Source organism: Pyxicephalus adspersus, chromosome 3, assembly GCF_032062135.1.
Source record: "Pyxicephalus adspersus chromosome 3, UCB_Pads_2.0, whole genome shotgun sequence".
NCBI lineage: Eukaryota > Metazoa > Chordata > Amphibia > Anura > Pyxicephalidae > Pyxicephalus > Pyxicephalus adspersus.
In genome coordinates, this window is record NC_092860.1 from 52,225,038 (window position 1) to 52,243,529 (window position 18,492).

The 18,492-nt window shown below is 37.1% G+C and overlaps 1 protein-coding gene across 1 annotated transcript; it reads right to left on the minus strand.

Annotated features, from left to right (window-relative positions):
- Nucleotides 1-2,141: 2,141 nt before the first annotated feature.
- On the minus strand, nucleotides 2,142-18,492 carry ABHD8 (abhydrolase domain containing 8). Its single transcript, XM_072404580.1, has 5 exons — nucleotides 18,194-18,492; nucleotides 8,255-8,999; nucleotides 7,107-7,277; nucleotides 4,603-4,819; nucleotides 2,142-3,067 (listed from the first exon to the last, which is right to left on the minus strand). The coding sequence occupies exons 2-5, from the start codon at nucleotides 8,989-8,991 to the stop codon at nucleotides 2,900-2,902; spliced, it is 1,293 nt and encodes a 430-aa protein (XP_072260681.1). The 5' UTR covers nucleotides 8,992-8,999; nucleotides 18,194-18,492; the 3' UTR covers nucleotides 2,142-2,899.

The following is an 18,492-nucleotide window of genomic DNA, read 5'->3' on the forward strand; positions in this document are numbered from 1 at the left end:
GTTTAATTTCAAACAGGAATGGTTATTCGATTTATATGTATGTAAGCCTTCACAATTTGTACTCAATACACAAAATATTTACAAAATCTAAACTTTGAGCCAAAAAAATCTCTTCTTTTCTTTCTACACATTTGCTCCCCTGAAGGATGAAAGGCCTTGGGGTCCCCAACCTGTGGCTTGGCTACAGAACAAACCAATTTACATAATTGGCTCAGACCATTCTATACAATTTTTGGCCTCAGAGGGTTTAATAAAAAATCTTTATCTTGCTCCCCACTTCTGGCAGAAACATTAATGGGGCTTCTAAGCAAGTTGCATACCTAAAATCCTGTGCCCTACGTTGTTATTCTCCTAATGTACAGGTCTTACAGAGGGCCTTGCATAGCTTATGTCCTGCTCATACCCCATTAGCTTCATTTTAGGGTAATCCTGAATTACCCCCCGGTTGTCACTCTTCAACGAGCCATTAGTGGCAGAAGAAGCAGTTCCACAGAATTAGTGGGTTTCTCTCAGTCAATGGTGTGGTTAGTTTCACTTACTTTAGGAATAATTTCAATCTTACTTCTGATTTTTTTTCTTTTCTGCAGATTTGATCTTTCTTACATGTGAAGTTTAAGCTCTCATCCAGGCATCTCTCTTCAACTGCCTTAGAGATTGTATGCAAATCTAGGCACGAAAACAAGAAAAGATACTCTTCCCTCTATATGTCCCTGGCCTTTCCTTCACTTAGATTATCATATATGACCCAAGAGGAATACTTACCCTTATGTGGGACATTGATGTTTGGAGTAATAATCTGTCAAATATCTTCCTCAATTTTTGTTGTGGGAGCAAACTTTAAAACTGTTGTGATGGTATATGGTCCCACCTTGATTGTCTAAAGTTAATAGCCAAATCTAAACCTTTTATTATAGTGGCTGTGGTCAGATGAATACAATGGGCCTGATTTAATAAAGCTTTCCAGTGATTGCTCTATTTCATCGTTTTGAGACTTCTATCCCTAGCCCTTTCAAACACCTATTCAAATATATTTTTCCAGCTGCCAGAATTACTGTTGCAAAACTCTGGAATATGTTCTAATATGTCTAATGTTACCTTTGAACTGGTCAAACATAAACTAATCTATTATCAATAAAAAGCTTCCTTGCAAGCTTAATGACACCCTGTGATGCCTGGGTTCACTACTTATCCTATGTTTAATGAGGCGTAAATCTTCCCCAACCTTTTTATTTTTTTCTGCTGCTCTGCATCAGGATCCCTTGAGGTGACAATATTTGTACTACTGTTTTTGTTTAAAGTTTGGTTTGGTTTCTAATTAGCTAAAACTTTGGCATTAGAAAGCCTTGAATACTTGGGTACATGGGTAAATTTTTTTCTTCCTTGTATTGCTGATTGGATTTTGGTTTATTGAGTCTGTTTTTCCTTTGTTATTGTTCACTTCTTTTCCTATTTCTCTGGTGTAGTGTGGGTTCTTGGTGTTATACTGAAATATGGAAAATGCTATCTGGCTATCAGAAAAACATTTTGCTTAAATACTTAAATCCACTAGGCGGTATCAAGTATTATTTTAAAGGCTTTGACTTTAATTTCATTTTAGTAATATACATACTGGTTTTAGGACTATGCCAGTAGGTCCAAATAGTCAGGCAAATAGTGTTTCAGAAGAAAGTTAGCAATAGCAATGCTTATTGTGCATTATTCCGAGTTTGCTTTACAGTTCAAAAGAATAGATGTAAATTTGAATGAGCTTTTCTTTTCTGCAACAGGAGACCAGTTTACTGTAGAAATCGTTTCAACTTGATGGCATTATGAGCATCAATGGAATGGGTGTAAATGTACTTATGAGTGTGCATAGGTATATAAATATTGTAAGAAGGATGTTACCAACAGTCATTGTCAGAGCTGCAGCCACAAGTCCAAAGGAATGTGAACCAACTTTCTAAGGCAGGGGTCGGCAAACTCCGGCCTTTAAGCCAGAAACGGCCTCGCCTAGTTCTTTGCAGCCTAACGCCCCCTGGCCAATCCGGCCTAATGCTGCGGGTTGCTGGCGGATCAGCCAGGGGGCGTTAGGAACTACCGGAGCCTTCATAGATTCTTTGATTTACCTGAATTATAATACTAACAAACACACACAGGCATAATTATTAACAAATGACATGTTTAATTAGATTTAATACTGCTGTCAAACAACCTCCATGTTGACAACAGAAGGAGATAGACAGTCATCTTAGATGTGAAACACAGAAAATACATTATTAACAATATTTATACTTTTTTAATATTCTCTATGTGATTCCTCACTCTCTATATTAACCATTCATTAGCCAACAGGTCTGGCTTCATTATGAAATATTTGCAACCCTTTTCTGCCAGTGGTTTGGTTTTGGCAATAAAGGTGTAATAAATCTGCATCCACAGTCTGATATTTAGCAGGTGGATTATGTAGTTCTTAAATTTGATAATAGTAATTCAGCATTTTTAATTTTTTTTTCTCTCACATCCATTCTCTGGTGTTTAACACCATCCACATATTTGTACTTATGCCCAACAAGGTTCTTTACAAGGTAACAAACCATCGTTTTTTAAAAGCTGTCAACATGATGTGTTACCAACAAGGGACCTTGGGCAACTTATTCTGCAACATGTTATGGCTGATTTCGAGGTCAACTGTTGGAAGGCCTCTTTTAAAAGCTGCATTGTATTATTAAGTTCCTGAATTGTTGGGAACTAAAATCTCCCTGGACGCCATTCTTTGGGAGCCAAAGTCTTTAAACCCTGGCCAGTAGTTAGCAGACCAGCAGACGTCTTCTCCAAACGTAGACTTGTGTCATTGTTTGGCCTAAAAGCAGAAAAGTCTCTCTTCTGTCTCTCAGCATGGTCAAGTACTTCTATTTCCTCCTCATTCGTTCACGGCTTCCTGTGTCACAACTTCCTCTACACCTGAGTTCTGTACCTCTGGCTCCCATAAGAAGAATTCGTGAAGTAGAGTGTTAACAGTTTCAGGGCACTCTAGCATGACCATGTGACTGCCTTCTTCTATCACTTTTAGGAATGTGATTAGCAGGATCTGCATTCATGAGAAAAAAATAACAATATTAAATTATCAGGCACTCAGGAAAATGTATTATTTTGTTGTACAACTAGACCATAGAAAACAGAAATAGTGAGAATTATTTGACACCAATCATACTTAGGTAGCTTTGTGCATTCATTCTTCCTCATCTGCTATTAAATAGCATTGGGACGGAATAAAACCTGCCCATGACCACTTCTTAACTGTGCCTCTGTGTGTGTCTCATCTTAAAGAAGATCCGCATCATCCCCAGTGGTTAATTTACTTTGCATAATATAACCTGTGTGCCAATCATTTGTTTTTGAGGCATAAACAACTTCTAAAACTTATGCAAACAAAGCTAATACACAGATGCAATGCAAAGTTTGGAGTTGTATTATCTGTCAAAGGATTTGTATTTCTTTCTGTCAACAGCTCAGAACAGTACTGTAAGCCAGGGCAGGAGATCCTTTTTAAATTTTGTTCACTTCACAAACACAGGTATTATTTTTCCCAACCCTGTGACTGGACATAGAAAGAAAAAGCAGCAGAATGATAAGACCGTCTTATCATCAATATTAGAAAAAAACTTTTAAAACTTATTGATTTGTGGCAAATAAATAGAAAATCCATGTGCTATACCTCTTTAGTAGAGGCATACTCATCCAACACACCTCAAAAGTCTTTTTATATACATGAAAAACAGCCTTTATTAATAATCCTTTTGCAGACTTTATTTCCCTAAATGTTTTTTTATAGTCTGGCAGAAGTGGTGTCATGTTTACAGCCTGTGTTCATTTTACAACAAGGCCTGTACAATCTGTAGAAAAGTGCAAAATATCGACTTTACAGATCACAGATTATATTTACAAGCTAACTATGAACAAAACTTTTTTTTTGTTTTACTTTTGAAAACTGTGGATTTAAACCACTGTCATAATTTGATAGCTGTCTGTAGGGCGAAGGTCCACTCTAGTTTGTTAATGATTGCCACTATAGAATAATTGTGTAAAAGTTTTGATTATAGCTGAGCTTTTATACAATGTAGTGGGCATAGCTTATGGCGCTAACATTAAGCCAACACCATACAAGTGATTTTAAATGACGCACATCTTTTGCAGAGCGCCAAACATATGCTCTTCATATACACATGTACCAATAGAGGGCAGTAAAGTAAAGGTAATATAGATTTTGTTCAGCAAGCTAAGCACACCACTGTACTCCATGTACTACCATAATGGTAGCTTTGGCCAAGACATTAACCCATAAGACCATTTGTTTAAATGTTGCTTTTGCTATGAAAATATATTGTACAAAAGTGCTAATATGACACAAATTTAACACAAGAACAAAAAATCTGTATTTTAGGCCGATGTCCAAAACTTTCAATTCTCATTGAATTGACTTAGCTGAAAATAAATGGCACTTTCTTTCTAAATAAGGTTTAGCTTTGTGAATTGAATCTAATGCCTAATTTCTCTTTAGTTTGCAAACACATAAAACATGTGTAAAAATAAATTCCTTCATAATACTTTATTTGAATGTATTACCTCTGCCATCCGTTGATCTTCTTCTAGTGGAACAAATTTGTCATGCATTCCATGCACAAGCAGTACTGGGACAGTTAATTCTGCGTGATAGACCTCATCACCTTCTGGCCAATACTGGCCACTCATCATGGCTCGTAGCACAAAGGATGACACATTGAAGGCATTGCCCTCTCGTAAGAGCTGTTTCTCTTTGGCACCTTGTCGAGCAAATCCAGCCCTGACGTTAAAAAAAAAAAAAAAAAAAATCAGCAATATCTAAACAATGCACCAATCATGAAGGATCATACTTCTAAATATTGTACTAAATATCTTACTATTGCTGAATAGCAGTGAATTGCAGTGGCCTGAATGTGTGAAGATACCAGTCAATATATATTTGCCTAACAAGTATTATTAATGCGCTGTTAAAATTAGCCCATAAAACTGGAATTTTTAAGGCATTATGAATGTCAGTTCTGTGCCCCATATTGCACATCAGTACATAAAAGTACAACAGCAAGTGACAAAAGTTTTTTGTACCCAAGGTAATAGAGATGTACTACTGATGATAATGGTTTATTAAACCATCACACCTGCAGATAACAAAGGAAACTTTTAATTACAATGTATATGGACCAAGGGCACTGTCGTGCCCCTAGCTAACCTAACTATTCAGAATAAATATGAATAATTAAACAAAAATGGTTTCTATGTACTTTTCCTTTATACTAGCAAACAAATGCAATGTTAGATAAAAGGGTTTAGTACAATAAATACTCTGGTAGTGACACATGACCATGACATTAGATTGTGAGCCCCTTTAAGGGACAGTAAGTTATATGACAATGAACTTTGTTGAATATTGTGTTAAATAATATGTTGCCGCTATATAAATACTGGCTAATAATAATATATTATTCAGCTGAGCAGGAAAAATGAGCAAAGAGATTTAGTTATATTGGAAGGGCTAAAAATGAGGGGCATTTAGGATCCCCAGTCATATGGGACTCTGATTTGATGTTTATATTCATTGAATGTAGGTTATATTTATTTATAAAAATGTTTAAAATTTAACATGTTTATGCCATGAACACTCACTACAACAGCAAGGTAAGTCACATTATATACAGTGGTTCTCAAGGTTCTCTGGTATGCAGGTCACTTTGGAGATTTGGAGCTCTAAGAAACTTCCTGACACTCTCTGTGAAATTGCTATTTCATCCGCCTAAAAGGGGAGGCCATATATAAAATTCCATACTAGTTGTTACCACAGAGCAAAAAGAAAAAGAAAAGTAGAATATTATGTTTTGTCTGTTGATTCTAATTGGTCTTTGTTTTAAAGCACTCATTGGTTTATGTTCTTTGTGTAGGATTTTTTTAAAGTGAACCTTTGCATTTCCCAAGCATGTGGTAACTTTAAATTCTATTTTGTGAATTGGTTCAGTCAAATGATCTCCTTTTCTGCCTATCATAATAAAACACAGCCTAGGCAAACCAAGCAGTACTGTTACTGAAATGCATATTTGGACATTTTAGCAAAAGTAAAATATTAAGTCCTCATCTGCTATAAACATTACTTTTACGATGCGTGACTGTCTCAATAATGGCAGACTTTAGTAGGGAATAATGCTTGAATTCAACTGCTCTATGCAATGTGTGCAGCAAAATGGAACCTCCCACTGGGAGCATAATTGCTGCTCCAGGGACAACTGGGAGCAGAGTTTTTGTTCAAGGATTATGTGTCGTGAGTTGCTTATAAGCCGCATATTTATTTTTTAAACAATTTTCTGTAAATAGGAGAAGAAAATAGTTGCTTTAAGGACATCAGATAAAGCGGCATTCGAACATTGCACCGCATTCAGGCATTTAGTATCAACCATGTATTGTGACCTAAGGCCGCAATTTTAAATGTTGGGTACAAAGGGCGTAATGTTATTAATGCACTTTTTTTTCTACCCAGTCCTACTATGACAATCAAGAAAAACAAATACTGCCTTGATAATCTCACTCATAGTAAGGGTTTAATGCTCATTTAGCCTGTGGGACAAGTAACAGACATAATGACCAGTTATCCAAAGCAGACCCATATTACAATTTAGTCATGCAGGTGCCCCTACACCAGCGTCATAACATACAATGTAAGACCAGCAGTCTATGTACATGAGAATGTTGAGGGCCCATCCCAATTCTGAGGCTGGAACAGGAGCTAAGAAGAGCACCAGCTGCTAGAGGAGTGAGACATAAGGTAAATATTCCCCTCTGTTATATCCCCATAGGTCAAACAAGCCTTAAACCCTTTACTATATGGGGAAGATGACAACCAAAGCATAACTTTATCAGTTAATCAGTGTTTTTCCTAAACATTTACACTGAGTAGTTGCTAGGAGTCCCTTCACCTTGTGAATTTTTGTTGTTTGCACTGTTTAATTAAAAATATTCTAAGTATCCTAATTATCTTCTATCTTAAATTGAACAAACAGGTTATTTTAAATACATATGAGAAAAAAAATCTGTTGAAAACTCACTTGAGGAAGCTCCACGCAAGGCAAGGAGACAAACAATGCAACACACAAGTGGGCATGTTAAAGATGGAGCAGAGGCTGGGCTCAAGGGCTGTGGGTCCACCACCATTAATCATAACCACCTTGTGGACTAAGTCAGGATATTCATGGGCCAGGAAAGTACAGAAGGAGACCCTAAGGGTTTTCAAAAGGAAATAAACATTAAGAAAGGTTTTAAACAATAACGTATGCACGTTCTGTTTACCTTTACCATACTTAGCTAAAAAATGCTTGTTAACTTTATTCTTCTGACATCTACATCAATATTTCAACATCTTTAAAACATTTATGTGTATGCTGAGAATAATTCTATATATTTGTAAAACACAGAGCATATGAGGTACAAGTACAAAAGCTGTCAAAATGCAAAACATCAAAACATGACATGTGCAAACTATGTCAAACTCAAGTATCTGCTTTGTCCCAAAACTACATCTTAAAATAGTCACAGTTTACTTTCAGTCCATAGCATTCTATGTAAGTAGACAAGTGAAAAAGAAAAAACATATTTCTGGAACACCAAAAAAACTATTTTATTTCTACGGCTAATAATGGTATTGCTGGAACAGACATCTTTTCTGTTTCATTGTATCAGTAACAAACTAGTGTAAGTTGAGTGCTCCCTAAATAAAACAGGTTGAATTAAAGTCCCTTCCTGCTTCAAATGTTCTGTTGGCTGAAAAATAGCCGATATTTATATAAAAAAAAAAAAAAAAGTGTTTTCGATTTGGAGGTGACTTTCGTAACTACTAAATCAGCCACTGACGTGTAGGAGTATTAAGGTGCTGACTTCATCACTTAAATACGTGTCAGGTCCGTAATAAGAACACCACCATAGCTAAACAACTGAAACCTGACCTATCCCTTACGGAGATCCAAGGTTTAATTACCCCTATGGACTTTGGTTTTCTCCCACAGTCCAAAAGTTCTTACAGGGTAAGAGGCTTCCCCCAAAATTACCCTAATATGCCTTCACCAGACTATAGTGGGGCAATTTGACTGCATCCCCCGATTTAAATAAATAATACTTACATCTCATCTCTTTTAGATGTTGGTGTTTTGTATGGTGTGTATGTTAACCATCATTTGACAACTTTGCTTTTCCAACTTACCCATATGAGTGTCCCACTAAGATGTTCCTTTTCTTTGCGTAACGTTTGAAGACACATCTCATATCCTCCGCAAGAGCATAGAAGGTGTAAGCTGCCCCAATTTGTGGAGCGGCACTAGAACCATGTCCCACCAAATCTGGGGCTACTACCTCATACCCAAGTTTAGAGAAGAAATCAAGTTGTTCTTTCCATATATCAAGAGACCCTCCAACACCATGAATGAAGAACAGAACCACATCAGAATTTGTGCCCTTACAGCTGCTGACTCGTCTTTGGCAATCAACCAGCACCACTTTCTTTGGCTTGCGTTTTCGACGTCTGCCTGGAGGTACATCACTCTCTTTTCCTCCCCCGCCATCATTGCCTGTACTGGTGTAATCTGAAAGCTCCACTTCCAATGTTCCAGCTGGTTCTGTGTTACCATTGCGGCAATGTAAGATTTCAGAACGAAGGGTGGCACCAAGATTCTCTATCACTAGCTGACCATTACGATAGACAGTGATTCTCCTCTTGCAGTGAATTAGGCCTTTTCCTGAGTTTTTCACTTCCTCTACTTCCTCCACCTCTCCACCTCCTGGGCGAGAAGGCAAGATGTGTCTTACTCGTAAGACACGGCCTGGCTTGACCTCCAAAAAATCGTAACCATCGCTGGTCTCTGATATATCTGCTGGACCTACAGAGTTTGGTGTTTTGCCTGTCAGGCAGTACATTATACGTTCTGCTATGCTGGTCAACATGGTGTGTCCTGTAAAATGTCAAACAACAAAATCAGTACATTAGTATTTAGTAAAATCATATACATTAGTATCCAAGTATTTACTTGGATTCCATATATAATATTAAAAAAAACACATAAATGCCAAATTATGTTACATTTAAGGTAATCCTATAATGTGTGAAATACTGGTGCTGCTATTGCTGATCTATTTGTGAACATGATAGCTGTTTGGTTGTTATGATCACCCTCTGGCTTTACAATGTTTGTTAAACTAAAAACTTTTTTGTAGTTTTGGATAGAGTATGGAAAGAAATGTAACTTCACTTCCTACAATAGTTTCACCAGGCAAGTGTGATTTCAGATAAAACAACTCACAAAATCTGAGGAGGGTTTTAGCCTTCCACTACTTCACTAAAGAAAGTTTCCCTTGTTTCCCACTAGCTAAAACCCCAGCAGATCAGGAATGGGGGTGCATCCCAGGCTAAAATTGAGTCAAATCAAGATACAAACCTACATATAATGCATTGTACATAGACATAAATGAATAAGGATTGTGCGTTCATGTTGAGTTCATTTCCAAACAGAATCTGTTTATCACCAGGCATTTTTTTAATTGTTATCTGCTGGCTTCAGATTAGTAGCCATTAGATGAAACAGGCAGTGATCTGGAGCAGGCAGTTAGGATGTTACATACATTTTTATTTGTCAGCAGAATTCACGCTGTGCAAGACAAATATGAAGTACAGATAATAAAAAAAAAAACAAAGGAATACAAAGGAATACACATTGAGGGAAGTACAGAGACAGAAAAACTGTGTGTCCGATATTTCAGAGGAAGGGGTATAGTATAATCAGGCAGGTAAATAACTAGTTTGCTTCTTTAGTTAAAAAGAAAAAAAGACCATTCTACTTGACACAAATCCTCCCAGGTTAATCTAATTGAGACTGGAATTTTTTACATTCATATGCACTGCTGGAAGATACATTATTTGTGCAAAGCTTACACCACCTCCTCAATACACAGTGTTCAGTACTTGCTCATTTGCAATGCAAATCTACTAAGAAACACTCTCCATGATAAGTAGGTACTGATGTCTTGGCAGGTACAATATTTTTAAACTGGTTACCAAGAAGTGTCTTCTATAGCACATTTTCCTATAGTTCATGCTTTTTTTACATCAAAGCAACAGTATATACCCAAAGATTCCTGCAGTCATGTAGCATCAACAGCAGAGCAGAATGGCAATGGAAGGACACAGTTGGACCTCCCAACTTTTTAGGATAGGGAACAGGGAAACTTTTTACATTAAATTTTGCCGGCAAATGACACATCCCTGCCCCTCCCCTATTTTGGAAACCATAAAAAACACAAAAAACGATTGGTTAAACTGCTTTCGTTCACAACATTATTTTCTTTATATTGGATTTTCAAAATACCAAATGTTCTAATTTAAACTGGATGGCTGGATAAAATGTTTGGTTTACAATAACACATTTTTTTGTTTAAAAATTAATTTTATACAGGTGTATACCGACCCAAAAAGTGGGAGAGAAGGACTAAGACCTGAAAGAGGGACAGTCCCTCCAGTTGGGAGGTATGCACAGTATTTCAAACTAGTCTACCTGTTCAAAATTGACAGAAAAAAAACATTGTTGAAGGGGATAGGCCAAACTACATAAATTAATAAAAATTATTTTAATAGTACAGGTTTCCTTAAAGGCTGAATTTGTTTTTCAAGAGATACCTTAGCTGGATTTTACACTTCTGCCGGCCTATAAACTATACCATAGCTTTCTGTTGTTTCTCAATGGAAGAGACCGTTTATTGCAACCAACTATCCAACAGGAGATTGTCTATTTTGAACCAAATGCTTCTGTCCTCATTTTTAGTTTTGCTTTCTCAGCACACTTTTGTTTTCCCTTAGAGATAAAGCCTTGTTTTGTCTGTGGGAGTTTTCTCCTTCAGTAGCGGTGGCACAGGTAACATACCTAAGTAGATCAATGTTGGTTTCCCAACAAAAAACACTTATACACCCCCCCCCCCCCCCCCCCCCCCCCCTAGCCTCCACCTCCATCCCTACTATCGGCTCCATCACCTGGCTCCCTGAAAATAATCTTAGACAGAATCACCTTTTTCAAACAATCCAATCGATAACAAAAATGCTTCTAATGGTACATATAACAGACAAAAGAAGAGTTCATTGCTAGGGTTGATATAAATTTTATAGTTGAACAATAATGATCACTGTCATTATGAACAATAAATATTTCTAAAAAGAGGGCAAAAAAGCTAAAAACATTGATGCTTAACTAGCTGTATTTGTTCACATTCCTCATTTATCAAACATCAGCAGATCAAAGCTCTTTATTTAAGCCAAGCTAGTTCAATAACACTTGTGGATGGGTGCTGCTACAGAAATGGTGTTGCCATGGTGATGGAATGCAGCATGTATAGCTCCTGTTTCCAGAATGAGGACCACTTGGCTGGAACATTTCTTTCTTATGACCTACTTATTAGCAGAATCAGAAACATTTAACCATTGATTGAATAGCAGCACATCTTTAACAATACTACTTTTTCCCTTTTAACAATACATATGTCACAAAATACACTAGACTTCGGCTATTATTCTACCATACAGAATATTGCCACTATAGGTAATTTTTTTTTTTTTATAAATAAAAGAGTATTGTGAAAATAAAATATATCTGTTTATTCAGAGCTTTTATTTGAGCTGCATAATTAAGTTGCATGTAAAAATTGCTGGTTACAATAATTTGCCACTGCTAACGCTGTTTTAAGTCCAAAGCTAAGAAAAAAAGAACTTATTCTACTCCATCATTTTTTAGAAAGACATCCCTCCTATGTCTGTACTACCCAAATCTGCAGTAACATAATTTCTCCAGACTCAGTAACTTTCCATCTGTAACACTGCAGTACTCCTCTTTTCAGATCACCTCTGCCTCTGCTTGCAACTTGTATCCACTTACCAAGACGGGTTAAATGGTCAAGGATAGAGATGAGCTGGAGGGTACTTACCCCTCGTTACCCTTCCTCATGTAGGCCCTATGCTTGTTTAGTTATTTTTTCTGACATAGCCGGCCCTTTCTGTTTGGGCCCACCGCTGCCCCTTTTTGTTAGGCTTAGTCTACATGGATGTTTCCCCAGCGTTTAACCTGAGGCTTTAAAAGCCCATGTTTGTCCTTGAGGCACGTTTTTGTGCGTTATAGATAACGTTCCTTGCAACATTCTAAAAATTAAAATGCAGGGTTAATGTGGGAAAACACAGGTAAACAGGGCATAGATGTTTTCCAGTAAAAGTGCATAGAAACGCGGTAGGAACGTTTACATGCGTTTTTAAAACCGTCAGTGTAGACCCAGCCTTACTGCTACTTGCCATTACTTTATTATACTACTACTGCAGTCCTCAGGGCACTGTGTGGATCCATTGTCCAACTACTGTGCAACTAAAAGGAAATGTTTTTTTGCAATTCTTCAGCATATAATAGAAAAGCCTTGGGATTGGAAGCGGTGCCAGAAAAAAAAGCCAGTGATGATTGTTAAGAGACTTATAGCTCTCATTCAGACTTGTAGTCTTGTAGCCAAAAGATGAATTTAAATGGCTTGCTGTGGGTTACAACACATGAGCCCATTACCTTACATAGTCAATGACTATTATATAGGATAAGATATATTTTATGCACACAGAATAGGTGCAAAGTGCTAAACTGGCTATCATACTTTCTTTGTAGGGGTTATGGGTTTAAAGTATACCAAGGGTGCAGATTATATGTATAAATAAATGTCTTACTGGTTACCTGGGCTTCCACTCACAGCTCAACATCTACTGTAAGTTTAAAAGAATTGTATTATATACATAATATTGCAGTTCACTAATCCTTAAATGTGTTGATTGTCCTTGTCACTTCTTTTGAGCTAAACTGAAAGCACAAAGAATGTTATCTTCTCTCATTAAGCAATGACTCCCATCATTCCTCATGTAATGAAGATAAACAAAGGCAGCCATGTTTGAAGTGCAGCTTGATAATAAACATAGCTTCCTCGCATAGCCACCCAGAGATAGGAGCTGTGATATTTGAAGGATTGCAACTGGTTATAATAAAGGAAAAAAAGCATAATAAATTAAAATTAATGCAGCTAACACATCTAGGGACTGTTAATCTGCAATGAATTACATTTCTGGTAGTTCTTGTCTCATCTTTTACAAGGCAGCATGGTGGCTTAGTGGTGAGCAATTCCGGCCAGGGCACTTTCTGCATGGAGTATGCAGGTTGTCTGCGTGTGTTTCCTCCGGGTACTCCGCTTTCCTCCCACATCCCAAAAACATGCAGTTAGGTTAATTGGCTCCCCCCCCAAAAAAAAAATATTGACAAATGACTACGGTAGGGACATTAGATTGTGAGCTTTGTACAATCAGATGTAATCCCAGGTTTAAGCTGCGTACACACCTGCGATTTTTCTCGTTGGAAAGGATCTTTCACGATCCTTTCCAACGAGAAAAGACTGCACGATGCATGAACGATGCTGTACATACAGCACCATTCATGCTCTATGGAGAGGGGAGGGGGAGAGCGACGGAGCGGCACCCTGCTGCGCGCTCTCCCCTTCCCTTTCATTACGATCGGTCGTCGTCCATCGTCCATGGATCCGCCAGGACGGTCGTCGGACGATGGACGACGACCGACTGTACACACGGCAGATTTTCGCCCGATAATTGGCCGATACCGATTATCGGGCGAGAAAAATTTGCCGTGTGTACGCAGCTTAAGGCTGTAGCAGACAACCACCTGCTAAACACTTCTGGGGTTACCAATTAGTTAACCAGGTTGGAAAACTTTATTTACTGCTACTGATACCTTCCAAGATTAGCAGCACACAGAGACTGTGGCTCTTTAGTACTCCACTTTTCTCCATTTACTAAACACAAACCTAGTGGACATACTTCTTGGCACACATAAAGTGCACTAACCTATATCAGTGTATGAACAATTATGACTGCTCTGACAACTCCAAACCAACCAAATACAACATACTGTTAGAATTTACAGTTTATCATACCTTATGATTTATCTGTGCAATGTTGTATAAAACAAAATGTAAAGATACGGCATAACAAACAAAATTCCTGTATACTCAGTCATAGCTCTGCCCTTTTTCTATCTCTCTTGGGCAATGGATGTAAGAGGATCTGAACATCAGCAGTGCATCACTCCTCTGATGTAGCAAGCTATATTTAATTAGCCAGAGATGCTTTCAGTCAAGGGCAGTAGGAAGGCATACAGCAGTGACAATGGCAGTATAAACTGGCACTGTGCTCGGCATGTACATTTGTATGCCATCTGGGGGACAGCTGAGAAGGGTGACAACATTCTGATGTATTGGAAACAGTACAGCGGGTGTTGTCACTATTAAAAAGGAAATGGTATTCTGTCTGTAGACACATCCCTATTCTATAATTTAAATAATTCTAATCAGGAACTGGAATAATGGGTAATATTTTAAAGTTTTGAATTAGAAACAATAAAAAAAAATGTTTACATACACTTTTTAACTATATTCAAAAGAGCATAGAGGAATATTTCATTGCAGGAAAGCTCAAAATAGGATGTATCAGTATTACATGTCACTCATCTTTTTTTATACCGATCCAAAACATTCCTCAATGACCAACACAGTATTTGGCTTATCCTCTTTTCTTGCCAGCGAGTAGGCTGTACTAGATGTGATGATTCATATACATACAAATCTGTGCTTTCAGACACAGCTCTGACCTACTTTCCAGAGACCTACTTGCATAGTTATGTAAAAAAACAAATAGGGAAATATCAAATATTGCAGGATTTTATACGTCAACTGTCACTATACAAATTATGCAAATCTACAGATATCCGAACATACCATAAACAGTCCTTTACTAAAAAGTTATAATGTGATAAGGAGTGGAGTATCCTATAGAGATCTATTAGAACAAATGTTTCATCGATATTAAAACTGTAAGCTGATTGGTTACTTGTTACCACAACACAAACAGAATGTTGCAACCAATATTCAAATTTTTGCATCCCTTGCAAAAATCAGAGCATGTTTGTGTATTTCTAAACAGTAAATAAGCACATGGAATAGATCCCATCCCAGATTCAGAATACTGTAGGTTTTAACAATGCTGTCCTTGATATAAAATCTAATACATTGGATTTACCATCCATTTTGAGATTGTGTTCCAAAAATGTAAGTGACCCGAAACACCAATGTAAAGAAACATAGATCATACTGTTACTTTAAGAGGCCTCTCTGCACCTTGTATGGGCAGCATGATAATTTAACTGAAATTAGCTAATAGCTTTTATGTAGCCATGAAAAAAAAAAAAAGATCAAAAGATCCCTCTCTTTATTGCTTGCATTTCATCTAGCCTCGATGTTATACCATGTTATATCCTGCTAAAATGACAACAAAAAAATGAACAGGTAAGACATTTGTTTCATCCTTAGCATAAAATACCCATATTAAAATAACCAATAGCAACCAATCACCTGCATTCCCTTATGCTTCCTTAAATCACAATGAATAATTCAAACTTGGTTGCAACGAATGTGCTGTAGCTCATAACATAAAATGTTATAAACCATACAGAATAAATAATGTATACCTGCTCAACCACCCTTATGTAAAAACGTAATAAAGTGTGTGCAAAAGGTACAGTAACCAACAGAAATCAGTCTCTTGCCAGCTAGCACACTAATTGCTTGAAATTTACTTTTTATTAGTTGCTATGGTTAACTACATACTCTTTCTCTGTTTCTGTTCTGTTTTCTTTAATGAAAGGTCAGAAACTCCTTCAAGTTTGAACTGATTATCTGCAGAATAAACTTAAAAAGTAGGGGAGAGAAGATGGGCAGGCTTTTATGGCAAATTTTAAGCAGTGTATGTTACTTTAATGTGATAAATGTAGATCCTAATTCTAACATAGATCCACTAAACATTTGATAAGCATATACAAACAATTGTGAAAATGTGAAATAAACAAATTTACAAGCAATTACAGTGATGTTTATAGGTACTTGAGTCTCTTCAAGCATTAGGTAGCTAATAACATAATCTCAATTACCCGACGCGTTTCGCCAGTTGGCTTCTTCAGGGGGTTGTTTTGAAATTTTAGATTGTAGATAGGGAAGCACTTGGATTAACTGCCGGCGTCTCACTCCCCCTTTGTGGAATATACACATGTTTCAGTTTCCTATAATCTTTATTATCTTAAATTATCCATATCCAGACTTCTATCTGGTTTCATCATCAATTTAACCCTTCCCCCCTATTGGGGTAGCTATTGGCATGAATACCTGCAGATGTTTTTATACTCACCACAGTCCAGTGGTCATTAAACTAATACAATCTCAAAACAACCCCCTGAAGAAGCCAACTGGCAAAACGTGTCGGATAGATGTTTAGTGGATCTATGTGAGAATTAGGATCTACAGTTATCACATTAAAGTAACATACACTGCTTAAAATTTGCCAGAAAAGCCTGCCTATCTTCTCTCCCCTACTTTTTAAATTTAAGGATAAACTCAGGCTTGGCAAACTGAAATTATCACTTTAGGAACTTCTCTTGGAATATTCTCCCCCCTTTTTTTACTATCTGCAGAATAATGCATATCTGTGCTTACTGAATAAATTACCATCAGTATAAATAACACTGATAAGAGACCTTCTAATCTGTCGCATAGAGGTTAGTAAAGTATATAAATAGTTTACATATTGTGGGGCTCAATACACAGAAGATGATTACAGTGCATTTTAGCAAGATAACAGGGGCCTGTATTGTCTAGTGTGGACCTTGAGATGATATTTGCTTCCAGCCTGCATTCTAGTGGTTTATAGCTCTTTGTTTATCATTACAGAAGCAGCACTCACAGCCCATGCTTGTTTACATGATACCTGCAGAATCCATCCCTAGGGTATTTGGCAGAAGTCTGCAGAGCAAACCCAAGATGTCCTCTTACTAATGTGTTGCAGAACATTTCTCAATTGGCTTGTATACTAGATTACTGCAGTCCATTTAGCCAGTGAATAACCTTTGTAGAAGTACCAAATGCCAGCTAATGCATCCATACTGTAATTTTACCATGGCTGGAGTTTTATTGCAGAAGTATACCCAGATATGCAATATTTCCTAACAGCTGGCTATTTTAATTACTGTACTATTAAGACATTTTCATAGAAATGTATTGCTGTCATTTACAAGTTTTAAACTGCAGAATATTCTCACTGTGTCACCTCTGTGTCAGATAAGTAGGTCAGAACAAAACTCATTTGTGTATATGAATAATTATCTCCAGCAAAGCCCACACTCTGTCTGCAGCAAAGTACAGCAAATTAAAAATGAACATGTATTTTTAGACTGTAAACATCAAATTAATTTGCAATATCACAAAATGTGCAGAGCCCAGCACACATACAGCAACTGATGCTTGAAGGGTGCACTTTACACAGATATCCAAGCACAGAAAGTGTTAACCCTTCCCAGCCAGGGAAAACTGCAAAACAATTGCCTGTGCCTGAGCATCCTATAACTGGCATACAGCAGCAGGGGTTGTCTGCATGCTTTGTCACATAAATGCCAACACTGGCTAGCCTGCATTAATGAGATTTAACTGATATTTATATTATAGACATACATCATTTAAAAATAAATGATCCTTTATTAAAAATGCATATACAGGATCCATGGAACACCCTTCAACACACACATATATCCACATAATAAAACAACATTTGTTGTAAATACTGTGATATTGCTTATTTGGTTGCAATGTTAACAGCAATTTTAAGAATGACCTAGAAACATTTCACTAAAGATTATCCAATCTATGAAATATTTATACAAGATTCACAACTATTCTATTTTCATAACAAAAGCAAATATAAACAAGCTCCAATAAATAAAAGAATTGTGTTGAATAGAACCACAGAACATCAATAAGGTCAGGTCATGCGCAATATATATATTTATGGAAATTTCCTGGAGCTGTCAGTGATTGCACATGCTACTGGATACACATGAGCTAAGCAAAGGCCATGAGTGGGTTAACACATGGGCAGCTCATAAAAACACTATCACCTTTTCAGCCTGCACATGTATCTGGAAAATAGATCTCCTGCAAGAAAAAATTTAAAGATATATATATATATTGTGCTTACCTCATTTATTGTAAAGAATGATCACCGGTTTTGGTCCTCTTGAATTGGATTTGTTTGTAGACAGGGATCTGGATGGAAGATGGATAAAGAGAGCAAATCCTGCAGTGGCAATCTGCTCCTGAGGCTAATTCTCTTATCCTGCACCCACTGCCTTGCTTTACAACCACATTAAGGCATATGCAGCTCAGTGCAGCAGGGTGTCTCTGCACAACCTGGGTACTTGCTTGTTGTTTCCCATCTAAGCTTCCCTACACCCCTTTAAGATGTCAACCTTCTTCTGCCCCCCTACATGCTGTTGC

Bases quoted from the DNA above. Each gene is read 5' to 3' on its own strand.
- ABHD8 (XM_072404580.1), bottom strand. From the start codon at position 8,991: ATGTTGACCAGCATAGCAGAACGTATAATGTACTGCCTGACAGGCAAA. The intron at 7,278-8,254 runs GTAAGTTGGAAA...GAAAACCCTTAG, and splicing joins TTAGTGGGACACTCATATGG to GGTCTCCTTCTGTACTTTCC. The intron at 3,068-4,602 runs GTAATACATTCA...TCATGAATGCAG, and splicing joins AAGATCAACGGATGGCAGAG to ATCCTGCTAATCACATTCCT.